This window comes from Lutra lutra, chromosome 4 (assembly GCF_902655055.1).
Source record: "Lutra lutra chromosome 4, mLutLut1.2, whole genome shotgun sequence".
Classification (NCBI taxonomy): Eukaryota; Metazoa; Chordata; class Mammalia; order Carnivora; family Mustelidae; genus Lutra; species Lutra lutra.
In genome coordinates this window covers 112,618,261-112,645,818 of record NC_062281.1, presented here as the reverse complement: position 1 = coordinate 112,645,818, position 27,558 = coordinate 112,618,261, and the positions used below count along the sequence as shown (strand labels likewise).

At 40.5% G+C, this 27,558-nt stretch overlaps 1 protein-coding gene across 6 annotated transcripts in view; it reads right to left on the bottom strand.

Moving 5' to 3' along the window:
- PLPPR5 (phospholipid phosphatase related 5) overlaps positions 1-20,343 on the bottom strand; it is a 121,682-nt gene extending 101,339 nt beyond the window's left edge. For 3 of the 6 annotated variants that reach the window (XM_047727772.1, XM_047727775.1, XM_047727774.1), the window contains exon 1: positions 19,148-19,529. In XM_047727772.1, the coding sequence (XP_047583728.1) occupies positions 19,148-19,384 (237 nt within the window). In that variant the 5' untranslated portion in view covers positions 19,385-19,529. Of the gene's footprint in view, positions 1-19,147; positions 19,896-20,020 lie in introns of those variants that run through there. The other 3 variants (XM_047727777.1, XM_047727778.1, XM_047727776.1) reach the window with 3 other exon arrangements.
- Positions 20,344-27,558: the final 7,215 nt, after the last annotated feature.

Below are 27,558 nucleotides of genomic sequence, written 5' to 3'. Positions count from 1 at the left end.
GTAACCAAAGATAGCAGATGATGAGGACATGGTGGAAGGGCAGGAAAGCTCTTTCAAAATGCCCATGCAAAACTCAGTCAAAACTACCTCTGATGTTACAGGCTACAAACTAGGTCATGAATATAACTTAAAAGTTGTAAGATCCTTTGATGGCCCCAAACTTTTGTTTATCAAGAACAAAAGGAGAAAAGCAGAAATGAGTTTAAATTCTTCTAAGGTCTAAGATGGCCAAGTCTCAACTATGAATTCCTTACTATTTTATTCATTTTTAAATCACCAGAATTGGGCTGCCTGGGTGGCTCAGTGGGTTAGGCCTCTGTCTTCGGCTCAGGTCATGATCTCAGGGTCCTGGGATCGAGTCCCGCATCGGGCTCTCTGCTAGGCAGGGAGCCTGCTTCCTCCTCCCCCCACCCCTGCCTACTTGTGATCTCTCTCTGTCAAATAAATAAAATCTTAAAAAAAAAAAAAATTACCAGAATTTGCCTACTTTCCTGGCACAGAGAAGACAGTCCATGAAGGTTTGCTGAAAAAAGAAAGGAAGGAAGGGAGGAAAGGAGAAAGAGTAGGAGGAAGGAAGAGAGTCATAGGAGAAAGGAAGAGAGGCGTGGCTTGGTCGATTGACAAAGAACATAGCTGCCATCTGAATGAACAGTCTTAGCTATGACAAATGTAGGATATGACCTGGACACTTGTGTACCTGACACCATGGCCGTGCCTTGGTGTCAGTGCGTCCCTGCCCCTCCACACATTCATATACAATCAGGATAGTTCAGAATTTATGACTTCTCTAATACTTTAATATATTAACAAATCTTGATTCATATCCCATATCCAGTCGCAAGACAGCTTCCTTTTTTATGGTACTATGAGAATCCACAGCCCTCTCGTTTACATTTTTATCATTTCTGTTTGTCTGTGGATCCTACATCAATTAAGAATAATTTGGGAAAAGCAGAATTGAAAAAAGCAGATATGAAAAGATAGCTAAATACAAATAGACCCCAGGTAATATTACAACACCCGATATTTTTTTTAACCTCCACCCTATTCAATAATCTTACTGGTCTAGCTGTTTTGTCTAATTCAAAACACTCATAAGCCATAAATTTTTCTGGTTGTTTATTTCAACCCAATATTATCTTGATTCACTGGCTGAATATGTTTATATTTTTAGAACCACCTCATCTTACTTTATAATGCTACAATTTCAATTGGAGTCTCAGCTATTTGATGTTCTTATGGGATTTTTATCTCATCCCCTAAGTTCCTTTGCTCCAACAGTGATGGTTCATTGTCGCATTCAGACTTGTTCCAATTACACATAAATTATTGCTCTCTTCACTTGTGCCTAACTCTGTCCTCATACAAACTCCTTATGCAATCAAAAGGACTAAATAGAAGAAAAACTCCTCCTGGAACTCCTCAATACATCACTTACATGTCACTGGAGGGTGGTAGGAAAAAAAAAATGGGTTTTAGAACCAAGAAGACCCTTCTGGTTTCAAATTACTTAACTTTGTGCAAATTACCTTTGAGTTTTTTGAGCCTCAGTTTTTTCTTTTGCAAAAGGATGATGATAATACAAAATGATAGAACATTTGTGAGAATTAAATTAGCCTCTTCCAACATTAACATGTGCAAAAGCACTGACTTCTATACAACAAGCACCTACCACAAGAGAGCTGAGAATTCACGAGGTCAAGTGACTGGCCCCCTATTTCCCAAGTCCGTAGCAGATCCAGGATCCAAACCCAAGTAAAGCCTGATGCTAAATCTGTTATCTCTTTTTCCCTTCCAATCAAACCCAAACACACCTGTCCCTCTGGAAGCATCCTATCATTGAGTAGCTAAAATGCCATGTTCCCAGAGAAGCCTTCTCTATAGCCTGAGTCCAAACTGATTTTTTTAAAATTTTATTTATTTATTTGAGCATAAGCAGCAAGAGTGGGAGACAGAGGGAGAGGGAGAAGCAGGCTCTCCACTGAGCAGGGAGCCCCACATAGGACCTGATCCCAGGACCCTGAGATCATAACCTAAGCCGAAGGCAGACACTTAGCCGAATAAGCCACCCAGGTGCCCCAAACTGATTTATTCTCTTTGCTAGGTTCCTACGGCATTTCAGTAGATATTCATTAATACATCAGACAGTGACTGAGAGCCTCCTAAATCTCAGGCACTCTCCTAGAACTTGAACAAGTTTTTGAAATGTGAAGGTTATTTCTGCCTGAGCCTTGATCCTTGACTAGACTGTAAACCCCCTGAGGTCAGGAATGTGTTTATTATTTTCACACCAGTTGCCCTTGTCTTCGTTCACTGCGAAGTAGTTTATAAACAACGGTTCGAAATACCAGGGACATGTTCTAACCTAAGCTCTGCCCCTGTTTTGGCTGCAAGACTGTGAGCAGATCTAATTTTCCTTGAGCCTAGGTTTTATCATCTCAATGTGATTATAATATCCATGTTGCATGATTATTGGGAGCCACTCTGTGAACAACAGAGCTTTACACAAATGTAAGGGGTCATGTTGTTGTTATTGCCAATGTCACATTATTATTAATGAATGCATGAGTATCAGAATGAATGCTCTGCCGGTCACTTCTGCATTAGCAGCTGCGAGGTCCAAAGTTTGGTTCCATACCAATGCTTTCTTAATTCCATTGCCCCTTATCTGTTTAGACTCCGCTCAGATTCGATTTCTGAGCTCTGATGCCTGTCTGCTGGGAAGAGTTCCTGGTCTTGTCTGCTGCGGATCCTGATGTGCACTGCTAACCCCCAGGATCGTGGGCCATGGGACCTCATCTCACCACCCTGTTCTGTCCCTCAGCCCCCGCTTCCTCCTGGGTCTTGCTGTTCTCACTAGCTCACCCTGCCTTACTTGAGTGCAACTTCACGATACCACGTCACATCTTTGCTTCCTAAATATGGCCCTCCTCTGCCCTACTTCCCTGTCCCAGCTCCAGGCCACCATCTCTTTGGTCCCTGGGGCAGCACGGTCCTCTGGTGACCAAGTGACCCTCTATGAGAGCTACTTGCCAGAAGCCTGCCTGCCCGTCCAAGCTGCCCTCCTCGCCTTGGCCTTCTCGGTCCTAAAGGTACCACCAGCCCCCTAGTCCCTGTCAGTAGACCCATGTCAGGTGCAGAGGTTACTCATTTTCTGGGGGGAAAATAATCACTCGAACCTTATGGTCTGTCTGAATCTCCCGTGTCTTTTTTCCGATGCTCAGCTTTTCCAGGCTTGGCCAGTTTATGTATTGCTAAAGCTTGGACTGCTTCAGCGTTTTATGGTTTGTTCTTAACCTGACTGCTTTTACATGCTTCCTTTGCAGACTTTCATGTGTTTTCTCTTTCCGATTCCTTTAAGTTCTCCCTTGTAAGTGAACCAAGCCAAGACACTAGCATAGTCACACCATTAAATTTATGCAAATCCAATTAATCCAATCAAAGCGTGTTTGTATAAAAGCCTGTCTTATGTGCTCTTTAAAGTCACTTCCCATGAATGGAAATCTTAATTAGATGACTAAATTTAGAAGGATAGAGCATCTTGCAAGAAAACCAAGAACATTTAATCCTTAATACCATAAATTGGAAAATATGAATTTCATGTACCAAGAACAATACTGTTGGGTTTCACATATATTTCAGTCCGTGCTTTCTAAGAGAACTGGAATATCATGCCCTCAAATTTCTAGAGCAACATATAGATGTATATATTTCACTTTACCTTCCAATTTAAAATGAGATTAAAGATACCACATAGGTGAGCACACCTGTTATGTAATTAGAAAATGCAAAACAGCAATGGTAACAAAAATATCCTTGCCAATTTAAATTTTAATTGTATATATCAACATAAGCTTCCATATTTATTAATAATTGATATTTAGCATTGTCCATGTTGCAAATAATGGTTGAAAATCATGTAATTTGTGTGTCAGAGGGTTTCAGAGGGTTATCTTCTTAATAACTATCTAATTAAAAGTGTATTTCATAGTAGTATTTTTAAAAATATTTTATTTATTTGACACAGAGAAATCACAACTAGGCAGAGAGGCAGGCAGAGAGAGAGGAGGAAGCAGGCTCCCTGCCGAGCAGAGAGCCCAATGCGGGGCTCGATCTCAGGACCCCGGAATCATGACCTGAGCCGAAGGCAGAGGCTTTAACCCACTGAGCCACCCAGGTGCCCCAGTAGTATTTTTATTTTAAAGTAGGAAAATGTAAGCACTCTGGAACATACCTGGCAGCCAAGATTGATGTGATGACAATTTCCCTAGATTTTTTAAAACTCTAAAACAATATTCTAGTGTTTTCCTTTTAGTTTACTAAATTAAAATCAGTCACAGGAACAGAATTACTTGTAAGACAAGGAGATTTAGATGTCTGATTTTGCAGACAGAGATAGTGAGGCTAAGAGATTAGAAAGCATATCAGAGGTTTACCTCTTCATGCTAGTAAGGGTATCCCTGCATATTATTATAATGTATTTTCTTTTTAAAGAGTTTATTTATTTATTTGACAGAGAGAGAATGCACACAAGCAGGCAGAGAAGCAGGCAGAGAAAGAGGGAGTGGCAGGCTTCCAGTTGAACAGAGAGCCTGAAATGGGGCTTGATCCTGACCTGAGCTGAAGCCAGACACTTAACCACCTGAGCCACCCAGGTGCCCCATAATGTATTTTCTACTATGCATCCTTATGTTCTGAAGCTAATTACTTCTGTGCTACACACCTTTCCATGATAGACATTCTTGGAGTTCCTTCAACCTGGGAAGGCTTCTCTAGCCTAAATGACTCTGTATATGTATGCCCTTGCCTTTCCCTCACTGCTCTGACTGGGTAAGGGCACCTCCTTTCAGAAATCTCTCTCATCATTCCTTCTAGGAATGGTTTTCAGGATTAGTATATTTTAACTCTTCATTGACACTGAACTTTGACTTCCCTAAGGACAGGGATCCTTTCTTCCATCTTTGAATATGTAGACCCCATTACATATACAAAGTTTTGTCCAGGGAGAATTCAGTAACTGTTTTGTAATGGATAAATGAAGGAATGAATTACTGAATACCACATCATTGTACTTCAATGTGATTGCTAGCAGATTATTTCATTTGCACCCATTGGATAGGGTGAGGAGCTAATTTGCACTGGGCTGATTTTTTGCTCTAACTTGGAAATTCTGAATTTCAATGAAAAGTAATCCATAAACAATAAAACCCTAATTTCATTTTCCTGGTCCCTTACAAAGTTAATTGAAGTTGTAAGTGATTTGCCTGCCCAAGCAGCATTAAATCTTTCTCTACTCATTAATGTCATTTTCTAAAGTACCACTAATTTTTATCACTCTCTATGGAAACAAACTCTTCTGGAAAATAGTTGCATGTATTGAGTCAAATGTTTCAACTCTTAATTTAGGATTACTAATGAAAATGTACAGAGTATGATTCAGAGATCTGAGTGACTATAAAGTCATGACTTACTTCATTTAGAAACTCTGCCAGCAAGGTGCCTAGGTGGCTCAGCGGGTTGGGGGTCCAACACTTGATTTCGGCTCAGGTCATGATCTCAGGGTCGTAATATCGAGCCCTGCGTAGAGCTCCATGTTGGGCTCTGTGTTCAGGTCAGAGTCTGCTTGTCCCTCTCCCTCTGCTCCTCCTCCTGCTTATGCCCTCTCTCTCTCTCAAATAAAAATAAAATCTTTGGTGGGGGGTGGGGAGAAAAGAAAAGAAACTCTGTCAGCTAGTTGAATCCTACATCAGAAGATCAAAAAAAAGTTTTCTAACTTACCAAATAGACAAACTTCTGATGTAAAATGTACTGGCTATTTGATTTACAAGACAGAATGGAAGATGTGCTCTTTAAATTCACCAATTCATTCTAAAAAAAATAGGGGGTAAGTATTGAAATACAGAATATGCTACACCTGATGAAGAAAGAGCATATGCTACAGAAATGCTTACTGAGTGACAATTTAAAGTTTTAAAATTTTGTGCTATGGACAATTAAAGACATGGGGGAAATAGTGGTTACAGAAACAAAAATATGATGATGTTAAAGATTTTTAAAACAAAATGATAGGTGTTTGAAATAGTCTCCATTTGAAGTAAATATTTTGAACTATATTTTAGATAACTTTGATTAAATTAAAAAATGAATGTACATGGGAGAAATATCTGAAATCAGGGATGAGTAGTAGCATTAAGACTTGGGATTTTGGCGGGGCACCTGAGTGGTTCAGCGGGTCTTTGCTCAGAGATCAAAATCTTTGCTCTGTCTTTGGCTCAGGTCATGATATCAGGGTCCTGGGATCCAGCCCGGCATTGGGCTCTTTGCTCAGCAGGGAGCCTGCTTCCCCCTCTCCCTCTGCTGCTCTCCCCACTTGTGCTCTCTCTCCTTCTCTCACTCTCTGTCAAATAAATAAATTCTTTAAAAAAAAAAAAGAATTGGGATTTGGAAAAATACTTTGGATGTTATAACATAAGTATCTAGGAATGGTTCCCCCAAATAATTTTATTTCCTGCTTCTCCAATTGTCTTCTCTTAAAACACATTAATGATTACTTACATCTACCATTGGAGGCATTGATTTAGCCATTATGTGCTGAGCAAGAGGCAAAGATATACCAGACAAATTTGTTGAATGTATAATCTTTTGATGGCCAAAATACTCATATGTAATTAACTATAATACATAAATACGTAGTATACTACACTGTATATGTGACATACAATGGAAGCCTTTTAACAACCATCTGATTGCAAGACAGAAAATCCAATTAGAAGATGCTACCCAGAGTTCTGCCTCAAGGACTGAAAACCCACATCAGTTTCAGCTGGAAAGAAAATGCTACAGCCTCTCTGCGATCTCTACGTGGTCATGGGAGGGAGACAGCATACATGATCACGCAGTGGGTTTTGGCTCAAAGAAAAGTTTAACCCCCTCCCTTCACAGATGAGATAATCAACCACAAGAAGAATTTCTGGTGACCCCAAGGCTAATGCATTAAAGAAAACAGTGTGCAGAACTTCTGACGTTTTTGCTAGGGGTGAGAGTACACTGGGAAGACATCATTCAGGGCCTGTGCCATGCCTTAAAAACAGCACATCTCAAGTGAGGTCAGACGTGAGAACCAGAATGACAAAAGGGACCCAAATTCATGCCCTGTGAGCCTGAAAACTCTAAGTCTCAAAAAAAAAAAAAAAAAAAGAAGAGTCAAAGAACTAAATTAACTAACCTCGTGTATCGGTAAACCATCTAGTGTGGTCTATATGGTTTCAAATGGTGAGAGGCCCGGAAGCAGACAAGTCAGAGAGAGAGACTTTATTTCATTGCAAGGTAAAGTGTCCTAATAGTGACACTTGTTTCACACACACATAAAAAGCTATCTGAGGAGCCATGAGTTAGTCAGTTTCCGTCCCAGGTGGAGTTCAAACCCTTCCAAACCAGATCTCTAATGACACAGAGGCCTGAAAGCTACTTGATTTTCTCAAGGTCTCAAAGGCTGTAAGCAGCAGAGTAATGAGGAAAGCTCACTGCCTGTCAGGCCAGTAAGTCACCCTTTCTTTTCTTTCTTTCCTTCTCCCTTCCCTTCCCTTCTCTCCCCTTCCCTTCCCTTTCCTTCCTTCTTCCTCCCTTCCTTCCTTCCTCCCTTCCTCTCTCCCTCAATCCCTCTCTTCCTTCCTCCTTTCCTTTCTTTCCCTCTCTCCTTCCCTCCCTCCCCGCTTCCTTTCTCCCTTCCTTCCTTCCCCAACCTCTCTCTCCTCTTAATTTCAGATCATCATAAAACCTGTATATACAAAATTTATTACCAATCCTATAAATAACACTATTTCCATACAAGAATATATGATTGCTACCATTCCTTTTATTTGGTTTCGCTGTCTCTCCAGCTCCCCATCCCACACCAGCAACTACAATTTTATAGAAAGTATATAAGAAGACAATTATTCAAAAAGGATTTTTAAAGGCAAGGTAGACCACTGTTGACTATAAGCATCAAAGGAGGAGTTACAAAAGAGGTGGGATTGCAGTTGCCCAAAGTAAAGGCTGGAAAGTATTTAAACAGATGGAAATGAGGAGTAGGGAAAATAATATAAAGCACAGCATAGCAGAGAACTGATTTCTCAAGTCACTGCTCTTTTGCAGAAAATGGCACTACAGGATTGGACCAAAAATTTCTACAATCCTTTTAAGAGTATTCCTAAGTCCCTTCAAAAAAAAAGACTTCAGGGGCACCTGGGTGGCTCAGTGGGGTAAGCCTCTGCCTTCAGCTCGGGTCATGATCTCAGGGTCCTGGGATCAAGCCCCGCATCGGGCTCTCTGCTCTGCAGGGAGCCTGCTTCTCCGTCTCTCTCTGCCTGCTTCTCTGCCTACTTGTGATCTCTCTCTGTCAAATAAATAAATAAAATCTAAAAAGAAAAAAAAAGACTTCAAAATATACAAATATATAAATGTCTATGCTTTTCCTTGACACATGCACACATATATCACTGAGTATTTCTTCTTCCATGCCTCTAACTAGTTGCCACACTTAACATAATGACTCAACTGTGGGTGCAGTAGATACGCTATATGTTAATTATATGTAGCGTTTCAATTATATTATAATGTGTTATGTTAAAATCCCGCTATAAGAATTTGGAATCTGTGCATCAAAAATGGGTAGGTTTTAGTTACCTCTACTTGTGGCAAGTTTCAAATGTAGTTCTACTTTCTGTCTGAAAAGAAAGATTTGATGTTAAAAGCATAAAAGACATCATAGAATCAAATTGTTTGAGAATTAAATGTTCATTTTCCTTATCTGCCACTACCTCTTCACTATGACGGACAGTGCCCATTGTAAATACAATATTCAGTGAAATCTTTTCGGCCAACAGTAAAAAAGCTACCATAATAATCTTATACTCTTTGCCTCTCTCTCCCAACTTATACTGCTATGTGGAACAATTCCTTACAGGAGGCCTTAGCCCCAGCAAGAGATGGTAAAAATTTTTGTAAGGGAACAAACACCATCCCTGTGTTAAAAGCACGTATCTGCCATTCTGCCAAGGTATGTCAACTTTCTTGCTGTGGGGTTATGGGTTACTTGCTTCATCCTTTTGTGCCTCAGTGTCCTCATCTGTAAATTGAGAGAACAGTTGTGTCTATCTCCAGTGATGGGAGGATTCAGTTGGTTAATACGTGTAAATACGTACTGCAATGCCTGATATGTACTCAGTGCCCACATATGACAGCTGTTTGTGTCATTCCTCATTAGTAGCCTGGCATTGGCCAAGTTACTTAATCTCTCTGGCCATTCATTTGAAAATCAAGAGGTGAAACTAAATGATTTTTAAGGCTGCTTTCATGACCAACAAATCCCAGCTACAAAGAAACATTTTCTGACACTGGATTCACAAATCTTTTCCAATAATTGAATGGCAGAAAAGGCCTGATAGTGTGGCTTGGAGAAAGTGTCTACTAGATTCCTATATCTGTATTCTAGACTTAGCCTCAGGAGAAATAAAAAGGGGACCCCAAATAATCATGTGATTGGGAACTAGAGGGAAGAGGAAACAAAGGTCTCTCTGTGAAAGACCAAAAGGGTTGTCACATAGTTTTGACTAAGTCTCTTCATTCAGTTTAGTAATTGAGCGAACCCAACACTTCAAAGGCACATGTGAAGGAAGAGGTCATTGTCACCAACCCAATGATATTATTTTGTTTTTTAACTGGAAATTTCAGGGATTCATTTTGAACTACAAGATGAGGCTCCAGGTGCGCTATCTCTATCCAAGACTGCTCAATTTTGGTGTCTGTGAAAACTTGGCATTCTGCTTTGATGAGATCTCTGGAAATATAAGATGCTTCTCAGTGTGAAAAGTGCTTCTGTGCACCCCAGTGTGAGAAAAAGCTAAATCTGAAATCTCAATAAAAAATCTTGACAGAAAAGTACAGTCTTTGCTGGAGCTATTGAAAGCACTCTAAAAAAAGGGGATCATCACACAAGAAACACAATACACAATTTACTCAGAATAGAGGTTCTGGTTCTATCAACACAAATACTGTTTCCCTTAGACAGGAAGTGCCATAAGTTATTTTGGTAGTACGTAGATATGACAGGACTACATTTGTATTTAACTGACCTATGATTTCATAAGTCTTTTGTTTCATGATGCTGCTCTGAAAGATTTGAAGAAGGGAAAGATGAGTTTAATCTTACTTTTGGAATTTGTAGCAAGTCAAGTAAGCCCTTTGGGCCTTATTTTCAAGGTATGCTACACATAGGCGGTGCTCACTGCATATTTATTTGTTCGGGAAAAGGAACGAGGAAGGCAGGGAGGAAGGAAGTCCTGGGAAGTCACTAGCATTTTATCAGGAAAAGCCCAATCCAAAGAGGCAGCTACAAGTCTTTTTGCTACTTGTATGTTAATTAATAACTGACTTAATTAGCATTACGGATATAAAAATAATTATTGATGAAAGTAATGACTTAATTAGCATGATGAATGCTAAAAATAGAATCTTTATCTGTGAAATTAAATATTTTCAAGATATGTGAATTAATTAAAAAATAGTTTGGAGATACTTTCCATTCTTGAATGAATAAACAAACCGTTAAGACTCCAGTGAGGTCTGTAACCTATACCCCAATGGCTTATTCTCAAAGGATCTCAGGGCCAGACATTGGTTTAGGAGGACTTCATAAGGAACATGTCAGTGCAAAGGTACAGAATCCCACCTTGTCTGTGATGAACCTTTCATAGACTTAAAACACTTCAAAGGATAAAGATCTGCCAGTTCACTAAGCTTACAGAATAGGGCATATGACTTTTTTTTTTTTTTTGCCTGTTTTAATAAGTGGTTATTAAGTAACTGCATGCTTATCAGAATTTGGTCATTATAATCTTGTCATCACAAACTTAGTTGGTGCCTAGATAACTTATCTACCTAAAATAACTGAAGAGTTGGGTATGATGAAATCAGCTTTAGTCAGATTACATTACCCTGACTTTGAGATGCTCAAGTCTAGTGATGGAAAGAGGAATAAAAATAAATACAACATAAAGCACAATATAAGGTTATTTTAATACCACAATTTGTCAAAGAGGCTAAAGAGTCATAGAAGAGAATGTGGGAGTCCAAGAGATCTCCTCAGAGGAGTTGGTGCTAAAGCTAAACAGATATGGTAGAATGTTCTAGAAAGTTGGGGTTTTGGGGGGAGGGAGAGATGGATGGGGGCGCATTATAGAGGTTAGAAGCAAGGGAGATAAAAATTAATCCGTATAGGTGGGGCGCCTGGGTGGCTCAGTGGGTTAAGCTGCTGCCTTCAGCTCAGGTCATGATCCCAGGGTCCTGGGATCGAGTCCCGCGTCGGGCTCGCTGCTCAGCAGGAAGCCTGCTTCCCTTCCTCTCTCTCTGCCTGCCTCTCTGCCTACTTGTGATCTCTCTCTGTCAAATAAATAAATAAAATCTTTAAAAAAAAAATTAATCCGTATAAGAAATTCCAAGTTTACTACAGACCAAATATATATATATACATATGTACATACATGTATGTACACTGCACACACACACACACACACACACGTCCACTCAAACTTTCACTCACTGAGAAATGCCCACCAAAAGACTACCTTTAGGGTTCTCAGTGCACGTGGTCTGGAAAAAATCTTTCATATTCTGTTTTTTACAACAACAACAACAACAAAATGGTGGTTTTACTGACAGTGATTTTCAAACTACATCTGTCATAATAAGACTAAAAAAATAACCAGCCTGCTGAGTGAAAACTGGCATTCTCAGAAATAGTTTAAATAGTACTGAATATAGAACTCAATTTCACATATTTTAAAATATCTTCCATCTAAATGATATTTTTATGATTTTCCTAAGTTGTTAAGAGGATCCTCCTAACTATCCATTAAGTTCTCTGAGAACAGAACTTGCCTCTCGACTTGATGAATGGGAATGTTGAGCTGTTCTATTGGGCATTCCACTGGTTCTTAAAAGCCAATCAAGTTTTGTCTTTGAACATGTCTTTGAACATCCTCTTGTTATGTCTGTTGTAACTGAGCCTACACATTAACAAATATGCAGATACTATAAATATCACACTGATACATAATCAATATGCTTTAAGTAACTTCTGTCTTCTAAGAATGTCACCATTTATGTTGGGAATCAAATTAGTGGGAATCCGCATACAGCCAACAGAACACTGGACTTGAAGTAATAGATTCAGATCCTAGATGTGTCACTTACCAGCTTGAGCGAACTGCAAAAGCTCCCTAGATGAGTTACTGCATATACTATATAAAAGGGTTAGAGTGAAAAGTTAATGCTTTGTCTCATTCATTCCACAGAACTAACTATGTACACCTGGTGTCATTTTGCTGTGCACTATCAATAAATATTATTGGCATTTATGCCAAAAGAGTGAGCGGCTATCAGTTATCGAATTCTTGATGCATGCTAATATTAATTCTTATAAGGTATCATGTTAAGTATCATTACCTCAAACTTACAGACAAGAAAACGAAGGTCTGCAGCTATAACTTCATGCATAATGTCTGTACTCTTGAAGGGCGGTGAATACGCCTTACTCATTAGACAAATTCAAGCAATAGCACTGTACCTAGTACATAGTAGATGCATTATCATCATTTAAAACTTTTACAAATAATGTCTCTTTGGAACAATGCAAATTTAAAAATTAATATGATACAATGCATAAGTAACAGATGGTATAACTGCTCCTTGGAAACATTACTGTGTTTCAAACTATACAAATGAGTGGGATGTAGTCACGCCATGAGCGGTCATAACCATCTCCAATGACCAGCTGGATATATAACCCACGTAATGTGCTCGCATTATTCTTCTTCATATTGTCTCCAGAGTATATTCTACCTATTTGATTATCACAACAACTCTGAAAAGTAGAAGTCAGTCCACATTTTTCAGATAAGGTAACTGGCTCAGAAAAGCCACAGGGATAACCGAGTGATGGGGGTTAGAGGGGACAAAGAAGACAGAAAGATAAAAGAGAAAGGGATGGGGAGGACGACAGGCAGAGGAAGAAGGGAAGAGAGAGAAGGAGAAGCAGAGGAACACTAGCTGGTTTTCAGACCGGCCCCTGCTTTCCCCTCAGCATCAGCATCTCCTTACCAGTATGCAAAGTAGAGGGGATCTTTGGAAAAAGACAAAAAGAAATGCAGGGAGGGAGGGAAAATATGAATGAGTGGATATGAATGAGACTAAGTGAAGCAAGGTCTTAAGAGACATAAGGACAGAGTGTGGTTCTAACTTTTAGAGAACCTTAGATATCTGTGAAAACCCAATAAAGCTATGGAAGCTCTTACTAGAAAAATGTGTGCATGTGTGTGCGTGAGTATGTGTGTGTGTGCGTATGTATGTATACATATATATAGTATCTATACACAATTTCAGTGTGTTCACTGCACCCCAAATTTAGTGCTAGGTCCCATTTTAAGGAACATGCCTTAGAAATAGAGGCCCTTCACTGTAGTGTGCAGGTCTAGAACCAGACGGTGGGTCCACACTGATGCAGCTCCCCGCAGCGCTGTGTCAGTGTATGCTACAGAGATAAGAACCATGACTTCCCATCAGAATAACAGAAATATCTTTGAATCCCTTCTGCTGCCACCCACCTCTCCACCACATTCAAGCTTAACAGGAAATACAATCTCTACACCACACATTGAAACCATTATCTACACTGGAACACCAAGCTTCTGATAAAAACCAGATAAACTGAACTGGAGGATAAAAGATTTGAGAAACTTTGGGCTCCTCTGGTACTGAATAGCTTTGACCAAAAATCTCTAAAGATCCCCTGAACGGGTTAGGATCAAGGTAGAAGAAGAACTAGAGGCACAGGCTTTGATGATTCTAGCACCGGCGATGAGGGACTCCTGGTTGGCACCTCAACCTCTTCACATCCAAATTTCCTTCAGAAGCTGAAGGTAAAAGTTAATTAATGGATTTAAATAATTTAATACAAGTCTGACACACAATCTCACTAAATATCATATTTCTCATCTATAAGTGCATTTAATGATAGCACGTATGCTTAAAGAAAGAACCACCATGGTGCGTATTCAATGAAGTAATGCACTAAATATATCTAACACAGTATTTGCTGCATAGGAAATACTAGCTAGTGTCAGCCTCCTTGAAAAAATAAGAGGCGTCATCAGAGGTAAGAATCATTGACGTGATGCCAATAACAGAGTTCCGATTTTCCCTCTTCTTGCCATTCAGAGTACCCAATTTTTGTGGGTGCGTGGGTTGACCTAGGTGGTCTCTGTCCACCTCTAACATTTTATCAGCCCTGGAAGTCACTGACAAATGCACTTTGCTAGATGCCTAAAGAGATTATCTTGATTAATCATCCCAACCTGGGGAGGACTAATGATGGCTAACACCTATTTAGCTGGGCACTCCTCTGACACATATGGGAACCCATCTCCTACTCTTAATAACCTTGTGAGACCAACACTCCTATTATCTCCATTTTACAGTGGAAGAAACCAAAGCATCGAAAGACTGGCTCAGGTTCCCACAGCGGGGAAGTGGCAGATCTAGGCTTTCAAACCCAAGCAGTCTGACTCCAGAGTCTGTGATCTTAACCTATAGGTTAAGATCTCTCAAGAGGTAGGCATTTTTATCTCCAGTTTAGGAATAAGAAAATGTCGCCCAAGGTCCCACGTAGAATGAGTGAGAGAAATGCGGACAAGCATCCGGGGTGGTCTGACACCCATGTCTGTGCTTCTCACCATGCCACAGGTACGTGTCCCAGAAGTAGAAACAGAAGTGAGTACTCAACATGAGGTTCACAGAAGAAGTCTATGGGGAAGCTTCAGGCACATTGATCTAACAAGATGGAGCTCTAGACATGAGATGCCTTTCTGTCATCATCTACCTCTGCCACATTTAGTGACCCCACCCCTTTGGGACAGCAGCAGCAGCACCTGCATCCCTGAGTCTCAGAGTCCAGAGGGAGTTTCTGGAGGAGACAGACATAAAGAATCAGACATGTTCCCTAACATTCAAATCTGCCCGGCTCACTTCTGTTTTTTCTCTGCCTTGGTTCTGGCTCTATGAAGACGAATGTTCTAGGTCTGGTCTCCTTCAAATCACCTGTGTTGCTTAATGATCTAATGAACAATAACTACTCATGGCCACTGTATCCAAATTTGGGGCGTAGGAAACATTGTCATCACCAGTTCTTTTAATCAGTGAAAAATCAAAGATCACTAATTAAATGTATACCTATAAATTATGTATGTGGTGCTTTGGCAAATGTTACACAGATCACACCGACCAGGATGTTTTCAAGGAGCTAATAAAACATGTTGTCTTTATAAATGAGCCCAAGTTATGGTCATTTTCTGAAAACACAATTAAAGTACAAAATAAACTTGAAATAGCGGGAAATAGACAATTTCCCACTACAAAATAGACTTGAGGATAAAGAGTTTAAAATTCTTATATAGGTATTTTAATAATAGAAGAGCCCTATGCTACTGTCCCCAAAATGTCCTCAAACACCACCCACCAGACAATGTCCCTAGTCAGTTCCCAAGAAACTGAGAAAAACTTTCAGCCTGGCATTCCAGGACTCATCAGTGAGACCCACGTCTTCCTCTTCAGCAGGATACCCTCTTTGGTCCCCACACTCCACTCTTAGAAACAAGACAAACCACTTGCTGTTTCAAGAATACAGCCTGCATTTTCTGCTACCAAGTGGCTGTCCATGTAGCTGCTTCTATGATGTCCTGATTCAAACTCCATTCTGGCCTCTTCTTCAAGTAACATCTCAAATGCCACCATTTTCTTCATGAAGCCTTTCTTCACCCCTCCAAATAAAAATGAGCTTGTCCCCTTCTGAACCACCAGAGGTCTTTGTGGCGCGTGTGTGTGTGTGTGTGTGTGTGTGTGTGTGTGTGTCTGTCTGTCTGTCGGTACACACACTTCTATTATGACCTTGTCATATTTACCTCATTTTCCAAATTAGGCTATAACTCCTCAGGAATTTGGTTTATTCCTGAAGTTTCCTTTATAACTTTATATTTTTTCCTTTATATACTCTGATGTCATGCTTACAAAACAGGAATTCAATAAACATTTACTGAATTATCATTTCATTAATAATGCTAATGATTTACTGCTCTCTTATCTCTTATGGAGTATCCACTATGGGCCAAGGATGACATTTATGTATTATATCTAATTGAATAGTCAAAATCCTGTGACTTGGGAAATTGAGGCTTAACAAGCTTAAATAAGTTGTTCAAGGTTACACAGCAAGTAGAGTTCCCAACTGTTAACATAGCAGCAGGATGTACTTTGGATCTGAATCCAAATTTGTTAGACTCCAGACCTGGGATCCAAATCAACACTACATAAAAGTGATAACACTGAAAAGATATATTGCTTTTGATTTTTAGATAAATGAATTTAGCAAGTATGAAACAAAACCACAGCTTGTGGTAGTGAAGAGAGCTAGTTTTCAGATTCATCTAAAGACTTAAAAATGACTTCTGAAGGTTAAAAAATATACAACATGAGGAACCTTATCACTGAAGTCCAAGAAATGTAAGAGATGGGGGGAAGAGACCGAGGCATTTATTTAGAAGAATGACTTATCAGTGAACTGCATTTGTACGTTATAATAGAAAAGGCTCTAGCCTGGAAATTTGACAAAGTAGGGTTAAAATTCTGAGTATAACATTTTTAGCCCTAGACCTTGGGCAAGTTACTTTATTTTTGTAAACCTCAGTTTTTGCAAATATTAGGTGACAATAATAACAACTGCTTTCGTAGATAATGCAAATGTTAGATGGGTGTAAGGTATATAACTCAACAAATGATGGGCATTACTCATGTTATTATTACTAATAATATTATTTTCATGCAAAGTGGCTGTGCTAAGCCAGTGTTCTTGAGAGGAATGGAAAGGCAGGGCTACCATTACTGTTCCCAGCCTCTCACATTGTAAAAGCAGAAGGGGAAACAAGGACGAGCAGCACAGTTAGCCTCTAAAATCCAACACTTCCTTCTCTTCAGATGGATTCCCCCCCCCACAATTCTTTTCTTGCGACTAAAGAACTGAAAGTCAAAACATGGAAAGCAAGTCAGATCCTCCCCTTAAAAACCCCTCAATTTTTATTCTAGATGCCTTCATCCTCTCTCAGAAAGCATGTTCTTCGTTAGGAGTAGAAGTAGCATGGCATTTGGCATCAGTCCCATGGGCATACAAACATCACACCCACCATTTTTATTTTCAGGTGATTCCATTTTATTATCTGATCCTCACTGTCCTTAAATGTTATCTGGAGGGGAATGCTCTGGAGAATAAATGCAGTTATGGCTCGTGTGTCCAGCACACAGTAGGCACTCAATAACGAATGTTTCCCTTTCTCCTCCTAGCTTTCTCCTAAGTGGGAAATAATCAACTATAATAATCAATAATAATCAATATTAGGCCAATATATTCTCATCTCTAACTGGTACCTGCCACCACCAATGGATGGTTAGGATCTAAAGGGTGCTACCTCATTTAAGTAAGACACAGAATGGTAATTACCAAGAGACAAGTTACAGACATTATTGGTTATGGGTGTAACCAAACCAGTGATCTGAAAGTGACAGGCCTTTTTCTTTAAAAAAAAGAAAAAAATCCCAGAGCTATTCAGTCTCCCAGAAAATATGTGCCGGAAAACCCAACACCTGCAGAAAAGGAAAAGAATTCCTTAAAATGACTAAATTTTCTTTCCTCTTACAGCTTTTCAAATGGAAGAGAGAGAACACAAACACGAAGGTGAATTTTTTAGCAAACTGAAATATAAAAACAAAACAAAACAAAATATTTTCTGGTGCAAGGTCTAACACTTTTCAAACCAGTGTACTGGAACTGAATTCAAAGTCAACTGTCATGGTACCTGTGATAAACAAAGTTACTTTGAAGTTATCAAAAAGTTCCTTGGTGGAATTCCATTATGTGTGTTAGGAACCCCTCATTATTTGGAAAAATATGAAATCACTTCCCCTAAAATCAAAGTGAACATGAATATCCAAATCCAGTAGATACCACTGGTGTTCTCAACATTTATTTGTTAAAATTTACACATTCATCCACTGAAATAAAACTTCCTTTTCCCTTTCCTCATTTCCTAATTTCCTATTTGTTATCTGTTGAGTGTTGAAAGAAAGAGAAGCCTTACCACTGGAAGGACACCTCCAATACTATGGCAATAACAGAAGAATCATAATGTTTTCTGAAGAAACACCATCAATTTTCCTACCAGTAACTTTGCACCGAATTCACACATGTCCATTATTACATGCTTGCTATCATAATAATTACATATGTATATCCGTATGTACATGTGTGCGTGTGTCTGTACACACACACACACACACACACACACACACAGTCCATAAACCCAGAAGGCATTCTAAGCGAGGCTATCAGAGGGAAGGACTTAAGCAGCCCAGAGAGTGGAGCAGCCTTTAAATGAATAATTTGGGCAACCCCTGCTTTTCAGCAAGCACTGCTGTTGCAGCCTCTTCATTTAGCAGTTTTCAAAATTCTTTTTCAGATATGTGTTCCCTGGTCAGCTTAGTCCCACTGGCACTTTCATCCGAAAGGGCCGGCGGTGGTAAAACGGGAATACGCGCCCAGACTCGGGAAGCAGGAGTCCCTTCCACACCCCAGCGACTGCTGCCCTCTCCTCCTCGCCGGCCCGCGGCTGCTCAGCTTCCAGGCGCAATCTGAGAGCCGGCGGCCAGCGATGCAAGGCCACGGAGCGGATGAAGTAAAAATTCATCCGAGGGCTCACCCCCTCCGCGGCCCCGACCCCCGCCCGTCACCTCCCACAGCCCCCATCCCTCCCATCCTCCTCCCCGTCGCCCTAACGCCGCAGGCACAGCAGGGGGTGCGGGGGTGGCGTGTGGGGAGAGATGCGGGCTTCCTTCGCATCCACCCCTGACGCGCCCTAGAAGAATGTCCTCTGGGGAAGGGGCTGCCCACAACTTGGAGGAACTTAGAAGGCAAAGCTGCCTTGCCCGACCCTCCGCGGGGCCTCCACCCTGCAGGTGAGGGCCAACCGAAGGGAGTCCGACGCGAGGGCGGGCACCCGGGACTTACCACGAGCACGGGGACCCCGGCGGCCAGCGAGTAGAGGAGCACGGGGGGCACGGCGCTGCTGTCCTCCGGGCCCGGGTAGGGCTTGCGGTAGGCGCTGTCGTGGCAGAAGAAGCCCTGCACGTTCACGGTGAACGTGTCGGTGTACTCGAAGTAGTACGCCAGCATCACCGTCCCTGCCATGATCACCATCTGGAAATAGAGCATGCTGCTGGTGAGCGCGGCGGGCAGCAGGGGCATGCACGCCTCCCGGGCCGGGCCGAGCCGAGCGGGCGGCGGACGCGGCGGGCCCCCTCCCGGGTCCGCCGAGGCAGCCACCGGGGGCGCGTCGGCGGGGGCGGTGGGACGACGAGGCGCGGGAGGAGGGATGGAGTCGCTGGAGGAAGAGGCGGAGGCAGGTCCGGGTTTCGAGGCGCCAGCAGGCTGCAGAGGAGGCGGCTACCCCCAGACGAGCCCCCGCTCCCCTCCCCGCCCCCCGCCCGCCGCAAGCGCCGCCCGCCCGGGCGCGGGGTCGCGCGGGAGGGCGGGGAGTCCCGGTCGACCGGCAGCGGCCGCAGCGCCCAGCGAGAGACCGTTCGCGTTGCAGCAGCGCCTGGTGAAGCCCCTGGGGCCCGCCCGAAGGAGGCAGCGTCGGCGGACGGGGCGGCAGTAGCCGGGACCGCGGCACCTGTGCCCCTCGGAGGGCAGACGCAGTGGAGCTGGAGAAGCTCCTCGCAGGGGTAAAAACCGAGAAAAGGGGGGAGGTGGGGGGAGGGGAAGCAGCAGAGAAGGAGCTTCTAGAAACTCCTTTTTGAGGCAGCAGCTGGGCTGTTTAAGAAACCCGCACAACGCCTGGGAAAATGGTGCGTGGACGCGTCTTCGGAGCGCAAACCCCACCGAAGCTCAAAGCGGGATGCCGCGCTGCGAGTTTCAGCCGGCGCTCCCTTGGATTCCTTAACCCCGCGCAGGACACGCGCCAAGCGGTGGTTTCTAGGCACTGTTAGAAAAATCATCTCAGAGCATTTCAGATTCAGAGTTTCTGTGCCTCCCCGCTAGCTTCCTAGGGCTTTGTATGTAGAAACACAATCATAGTTCAGTAGCTCCAGAAGCATCATCTTTTGTACAAACGGCCCCTTCCTCCTTCATGTATTCTCCGCTTGCTCAGCTTCAGTCAGTCTCCCTTTATTAGCTGCTTGTGAGAGGAAGCACTGCAGATTCCTGGGACCCAGCGGTGCCTGCCACCAGGGAAGGGAAAAGGGCTGTTTGCCTCATCTCGCTATTCCCCGAGTTCTGGGGAATTGCCGGGATTCCCCCAGGTCAGGTGAAAGGAGAGGGAGACCAGCGTGGGCACACACCACATACGTACGAAGCACACCCATACATGGACATACACGCGTGTGCATAGCTCTGTAAGTAGCTGCCTATATGTAAAGAACCCATTTCGTGATGCCATGTGGGTCCCCTGCGTGCAGGCTTGGGCAGGAAACTTGGGGGTGGGGGTGGGGGAGGACCTTAGCGGTGCCTGACACTGCTCACACCTTCCACTCTAGAGAGCAGGTAAGGAAGCCTATGTTAGAGATGAGGGGATGAAAATATTCCTAGAACACTTCCTGTCTCATTAAAATGTAGATTGCTTTAGCAGGTTTCTAGAATATTCATTCATTTTAATGGGTTGTACTTGATTTTTAGAGGTGGGGCCTTAGCATCATGAAAAAGCAACATTGGTAGGCTAATAAGGTCGTTTAAATTTGGCAACTGACTGGTATTTTGGGGAACTAATGGCAGTGTAAATTGCCTTTAATGAGGGATACCTTATCCACCACGTGTTATTAAACATCATTTAATAACTACTTACTAGATAAAAGACACTGAACAATATGTAGAATAAGCAATTTGGGGCAGTGGGAGGAAACGGGTTCCTTAATGGACTAGAGTGTCTTACCATATTATGAAAATGTAACTATTACAAAGGTCCATGATTTAATGCCCCATTCAGAGAATCATTTTAAGACTGTAAGAGAGTATAAACTGCTCCTCTGGTTGTACATAGGAATCTCCCAAACCTTCCTACTTAATAGGATTTTTGGAAAAATGGTCTTAATTTTTAAGGGTAGATTTTAAGGATAACTTTGGATTAAGGAGAGTGATGTAGGTAATTGATCCAAGCCAATGAAAACATATATTACTTTTGAAATTAAGGTACATGTACTGCATTATTAACATGTATTGAGTGCCTAATACTGTGAGTGTGACAAAGCAGGGTCCTTGACTGTCCTGTTCACAGTTTTCTGTCCCCAGCATGAGCAGTGTATGCCACATTGTAGGTATTCAATAAATATCATTGAATAAACTAATGAATTTATTCCTCCAAGAACCATGGTGAAGTATGTTCACATATAAGATGTATGTCAAAGGGTAGGGAATCATAATCTTTTCGTCCTAAGGTAAACAAATATTGCCTACTTACATGACATACCGACATTGAAGGTATAAGGTTAATGCAAGAGCAGCAACTCTTGTACTACTTGGGTTCAAATCCCAGCTCTGCTACTTACCAGAACCCAGCTCTGCTACTTACCAGCTCTGGAAACCTAGCCAAGATGCTTGACTTTTTTCTGCTTCAATTTCATTGCCAGTAAAAGCAGGATAATATTAGTATTTACTTTACAAGGTTGATGGGAGGGTTAATGATGCTCAATTATGTTTGGCACATAGTGAACACCTATATCATGTTTAAATTTTATAAAATTTGACTTGTAGACAGAAATAAATCTAGACTACCTTAACTTAACTCAGGTCTCTCCAACATCTATCACCAGTCACGTCCTTCTAATTTTTGACCTACAAAATGATTCTGGGTGTATCCATAGTTCCGTAGGTTTATACATTTTCCTACAAGTTTATGCATATTCTGTCTTCTCTTTCAGATACTATCTATCTCAGAAATAAGATATTATTTTCCTCAACATCTCCATCATTTGTCCACATTAGACATAAACAGTCAAATAGCATTGTTGACTGATTCATGGTTGATTAATGATCCAATGCTGAAATTCAAAGTTAATACTGAATCTTAACTCACATTATAAAGATACCAACGTTAAGTTCAACTTCCATGAATATTTAAGCAGATTGGTTATTCATAGCAATGATGTGAAATGGATGAAAGAGCATGAGCTATGTGCCCTTAGGCTGGTTACTTTACTTTCCTGAGTTTGAGCTTTTCTGGGGACAAAATGAACTAATTTTTCTTACCTCTGGGCTTATTTTGACAATTAAATGAGACCATGTAAAGTACCTAGCCCAAAGAAGGTACTTGTTTAGAATGTTATTTTCACTTTATTTTCTTATAAATTACTTAGGGACACCAGGGTGTCTCAGTGGGTTAAAGCCTCTGCCTTCGGCTCAGGTCATGATCTCAGGGTCCTGGGATCGAGGCCCTATATCATGCTCTCTTCAGCGGGGAGCCTGCTTCCTCCTCTCTCTTTGCCTACCCCTTTGCCTACTTGTGATCTCTGTCAAATAAATAAATAAAATCTTTTAATAAATAAATAAATAAATTATTTAAGCTAATTCTTGGCCAAAATATATCTTTTCAACTTCAAAGAACCCTTGGGAGTCCTACCTCAATTTTTAATTTACCTTTCCATTGTTTCTAGATTAACAACAGCACTGCTCATATTTAATCCTTTGGAATCCTTGCCTAAATTCTTAATTTAATTTAACTCTTGGGCACCTCATTGTGCTTTCAAATATATTATAGCAGTCAATCTTTCTGAAAACATTGTCCTGTCCTGCAAATTCTCCCCATCTCAGCTCCAACCAAGGTGGATAATCTAGGTCAAAAAATTTGGCCTTTGTAACTTCTATTTTCCAACTTCCAGTAATTCATGTTATATTTATTTGCACATGTCTTAACAACCACTCGGATCTCAGTCTGTTTCTTCACCCATAAAACATGAACCATGATAAATACTGAGACAAATCTTGGGTGAGTCATTTATCCATTCCAACATCTCTCATCTTCCACTTCAATATTAATGTTCTGATAAGAACTAGTAAAGTGCTTGACCAGCATAAGAAGATGTTGTCCTTTTCTATATGGTTTATAATTTTTTCATCCACAAACAGAAAACAAATGTCTGAAAATTTGGGGTGGATCTTTATGCTGATAGCAGTGCAAAGACCAATTGAATGAATAGTATCCGGGAAGCCAAGCATTGACCGTGGATAACTAGGTAAACGAATGTGTCCTTCTTTAACTTTGAAAATAAAAGGTGCCTACTGGAAGGGAACTGGAGATGTACTTAGCTCCTCAACATTACTACCAATTGGGTACTGTACAATAAATCTAGGACTAGCAAGAGAGACAGACTGAGATTTTTCCACTAACATCCAAGGATTTGGCCCTCATTAGTTTATAGGCTGAATGGTTTTGGCAAAGATGGGTGAGAATTTCTAAGGAATAATGAAGAAATGGAATGTTAAGCGTTGGGTTTCCATGTGTTTCAAATAACTCAGAGGTAAGGCAGGGCATTTTCCTGAACTTTTCTCTTTCTATGGTGCAAAAACAGAAAAATAACATTACTTTCAATGCATAGCTGAGATGGTGAGGTATGAAGGATTCAGAAGGCTTTACATAAGACAAACTAGGGAAATGTGTCCAAAAGAATAGAGGCCTCCTTTTGACAACAGCAATGACAAAATCGATGACAAAGGTAACAAAAATGCTCATAATGCTAAACTTGAGCTGCAGATATTTGAGGAGATTCATGAATGTGAAAAGTTAGATGACTTTGTACTAATGAGGAACTTTAAATATTAACATATAGATTGGTGTACGATCTAACGGGAATAGATTTGGAAAGAGATTTTTTTTTTTTAATAGGCCAGGTAATTGCTTTCAGAATAAGTAAAAGCATCTGGTACTTCATTCTAATAATTACTGAACTACAAAAGGCAATATCTTGACGGGTCTTTGTTGAACTGGATTATGAGAAGGAGCAAGTACACTAGTTTACTGACTCCCAAACAATTTGATGTGGAGAACATTCCGGATACTTAAGGAATAAGTTGTAAGACTGGTTAACACAAGAAATGTGCTTAAATGTGTTCATATAAGTGTGTTCATCCTCAAAGGCAAACTAAAGAGAGCTAGGGACATTTGAGATTACACCTTGACCTCTTATTATGGACATCATAGTGCCCAGGGTCTTCACATAAAGATCTTCAGTGCTTGATATAGGAGGTAGCTGCATTGTCAAAAAACCAGAAGGAAAAACAGCCAGTAGTAATGTGTATGTCTGTCTTTGAGATTCCAGCTGTAATGGGATACTTATCTCAGAGGCTAGAAACTTCTGATCTGGACAAGTAGTATTTATCTTCAGTTAGAACCTCTGAGATATCATTAAAATGCCTTACTCTGTGACTGCATTACAGCTGATTGTATTCATCTACATTTCCAATATTTTTTTAAAGTTTTATAATAATAATAACTTTAAAACAGTTATCACAAGCCAAGCACACATTTTATTGGAGCACATACTAAATCTAGTTATATTTCACTGAAGATGTAGGCATGAAATTGACAGACCAAGTAAAAAAGTTAGAATTTATAAGACATTAAGGCTGGAAAAGATTAGAAAAATTTAACATGCTATCAATTTAACATTCCTGTATTAAAATAAAAATTTTAAATTATAGTTAGCAAAAGTTAATTGAAACATGCTAATCATACTGTGTGGCCATGGCAATCAGCCTCTTTAAATCTCAGTTTGCTCATCTGTAAAATTGGATTAGTGAATCTTTACAAAGACATTGAAAGATTTATATCTATAAAATGCTTTGGAAATATCAAAGCATTGGGCAACTCTGCACTAGCAAATATATCATAATTAGGAGGAGAAAATGCCTAGTCTAAGTGAGTGCTAAATTTTCTTCTCAGCACTGAGTTCCAACTCAAAAAACTCAGATTAATTTGCTGTCTGGTCTGTTTCCACCTCTGTGAATATTAGATTATTTACTATATGTTTGAATCATTTAAAAAAACCCGCAAAATTTGGTAAAATGTAAGTCAGTGGATCCATTACATGGTGTGGGGGCGGGGGGGAGTTTCAAAATACTCAAGTTCCCTGAGAATAACTTAAAACGTTAAAGATGAGGACATAGGATTGTGTCAGTGAAGTGGTGCTTAAGCCCAAGGACTGAGGACTCAACAGATGTTTTTGTACTGTAGATTCATAATTACGGGAACATGGCGAAGTCATTTTAATTTCTTAGTGTCTATAGTACCCTAAAATGAGGATAAGGCTGCCTATGTCCCCTACATGCAACACAGAGCCTAGGCCATTCATGACGATAAAGGATCATCACAGTTATTATAACTCTTCTGGTATAATTAATCCTGCTACTGCTGGATCAGCAAAACTTTCATTGATCCATTTGGAAAGGTGCCTGCATAAAATCTTGCTGAATTGTGTATGTAACTTCATGTTACTTGAAGACACCTGAAAGTCATTACTTGTGCTATGATAAATGAGGACTGTCCTAAACAAATCGCAAATCCTGCTAACAATGAGAAACGGAGCTTCTTTAGAGGTGTTTTGGAAAATGTGGGGCAAACTATGCCGATGACAGCTGCAGGTCCTTTGTCAATGATACAGATTGTGAATGGTAATTAGCATTTGTTTGGTTGTCCTTCAGTGTGCTGGATAATGATTGAAACAAAGACATAGCAAAACTAGACACTCAAAATGGTTCCTTATGTTCCTCTATGCACCGTAATCAACTATTAGTTTAAAATTGGATAATTTTTAGAACGCTATTTTAGTGAGGGCACAAAGGCTTCTGGCTTAATGAATTTCTGCTGTAAATTTCATCATACTTGAATGGATTATAAAATTACTGGACTTTTTTCCTATGTGTTTATAACAATAAGCAAGGAAAATAATTTTTTGGTCAAGGAAAGAAAATAACATCTTAATTACTGCACTGAAAGATATTAAGTAGCAGAAAGTGTCACCTCTAAAATGCAAGTATTTATATGTTGTAACACTTAGAAAGTTGGGGGCAAGTTTTTGGAAGAGAAATATATCACTATGCTTGTTAACTCTTCTGATTATCCCTTTTTGTTATTAAATCAGGTTTTGACTAATCACACTTTGTTACATCAATTTTATTATCGTAAACAATGCTTCAAATCTAATGATATCTTCAATTTAATGTAATGGGTAAGAATAAGATATTTTAGTTTGTTTTCCACTCACTGATGACTTGCTTAAATACTCTTCTGGTTCGGGACGCCTGGGTGGCTCAGTTGGGTAAGCCGCTGCCTTCCGCTCAGGTCATGGTCCTCGGGTCCTGGGATTGAGTCCTGCATCGGGCTCCTTGCTTGGCAGGGAGCCTGCTTCCTCCTCTCTCTCTGCCTGCCTCTCTGCCTGCTTGTGTGTACTCTCTCTCTCTGACAAATAAATAAAATCTTTAAAAAAGAAAAAAATACTCTTCTAGTTCATGTGGATCACTAATAAAAATAGAGGAACATGAATAGTAAAATCTTAATTAACTTCATAAAAGTCTCATAAAATAGGGTATCTTGGGGGAACCACTGCTTTTATTAATAGAAAGCCTTCACATTTTTGGAAGAACTCTTGTTTTTCCCCAGTTTTATTGAGAAGCAATTGAGGTACATCACTGTATTAGTTTAAGGCATACAGCATTATGGTTTGATTTACATGTATTGTGAAATGATACCACAATAGATTGAGCTAACATCTGTCTCCTCACATACAATAAAAAGAAAAGGAAGAAAAAAAAATTTCTCCTTGTGGTGAGAACTCTTAGGATTTACTCTCTTACCCAACAGTGTTAGCAGCTGTACTTACATCCCCAGGAATTATTTATCTTCTACCTGGGAGTTTGTGCCTTTTGACCACCTTCCTCCAATTCCTCTTCCTCACACCCTCCACCCCTAGTAACCCTAAGTCTGGCCTCTTCCTTTGTGAACTGATTTTTTTGTTGTTGTCTTTGTTTGTTTGCTTGCTTTTAGATTCCACATGTAAGTGAGGTCATGCAGTATTTGTCTTTCTGTGCTTTACTTTGTTTAGTATAATGTCTTCAAAATTATGTTGTTGCAAATAGTGGGATTTCTTTGTTTTTTTTTTTTAATGTCTGAATTAATATTCTGTTGTATCTGTATATATTACCATAAAATATTATCCATTCATTCATCAATGGACATTTAAGTTGTTTCCATGTCTTGGCTATTGTGAATAATGCTGCTATGAACATGGGGGTGCAGATACCTTTGGATATATTTTCTGTGAATATATTCTCAGAAGTGGAATTCCTGGATCATATGGTGGTTCTAGTTTTAAATTTTTGAAGATCCCCCTTACCATTTTCCACAGTGGCTCCACCAATTTATAATCCCACCGATA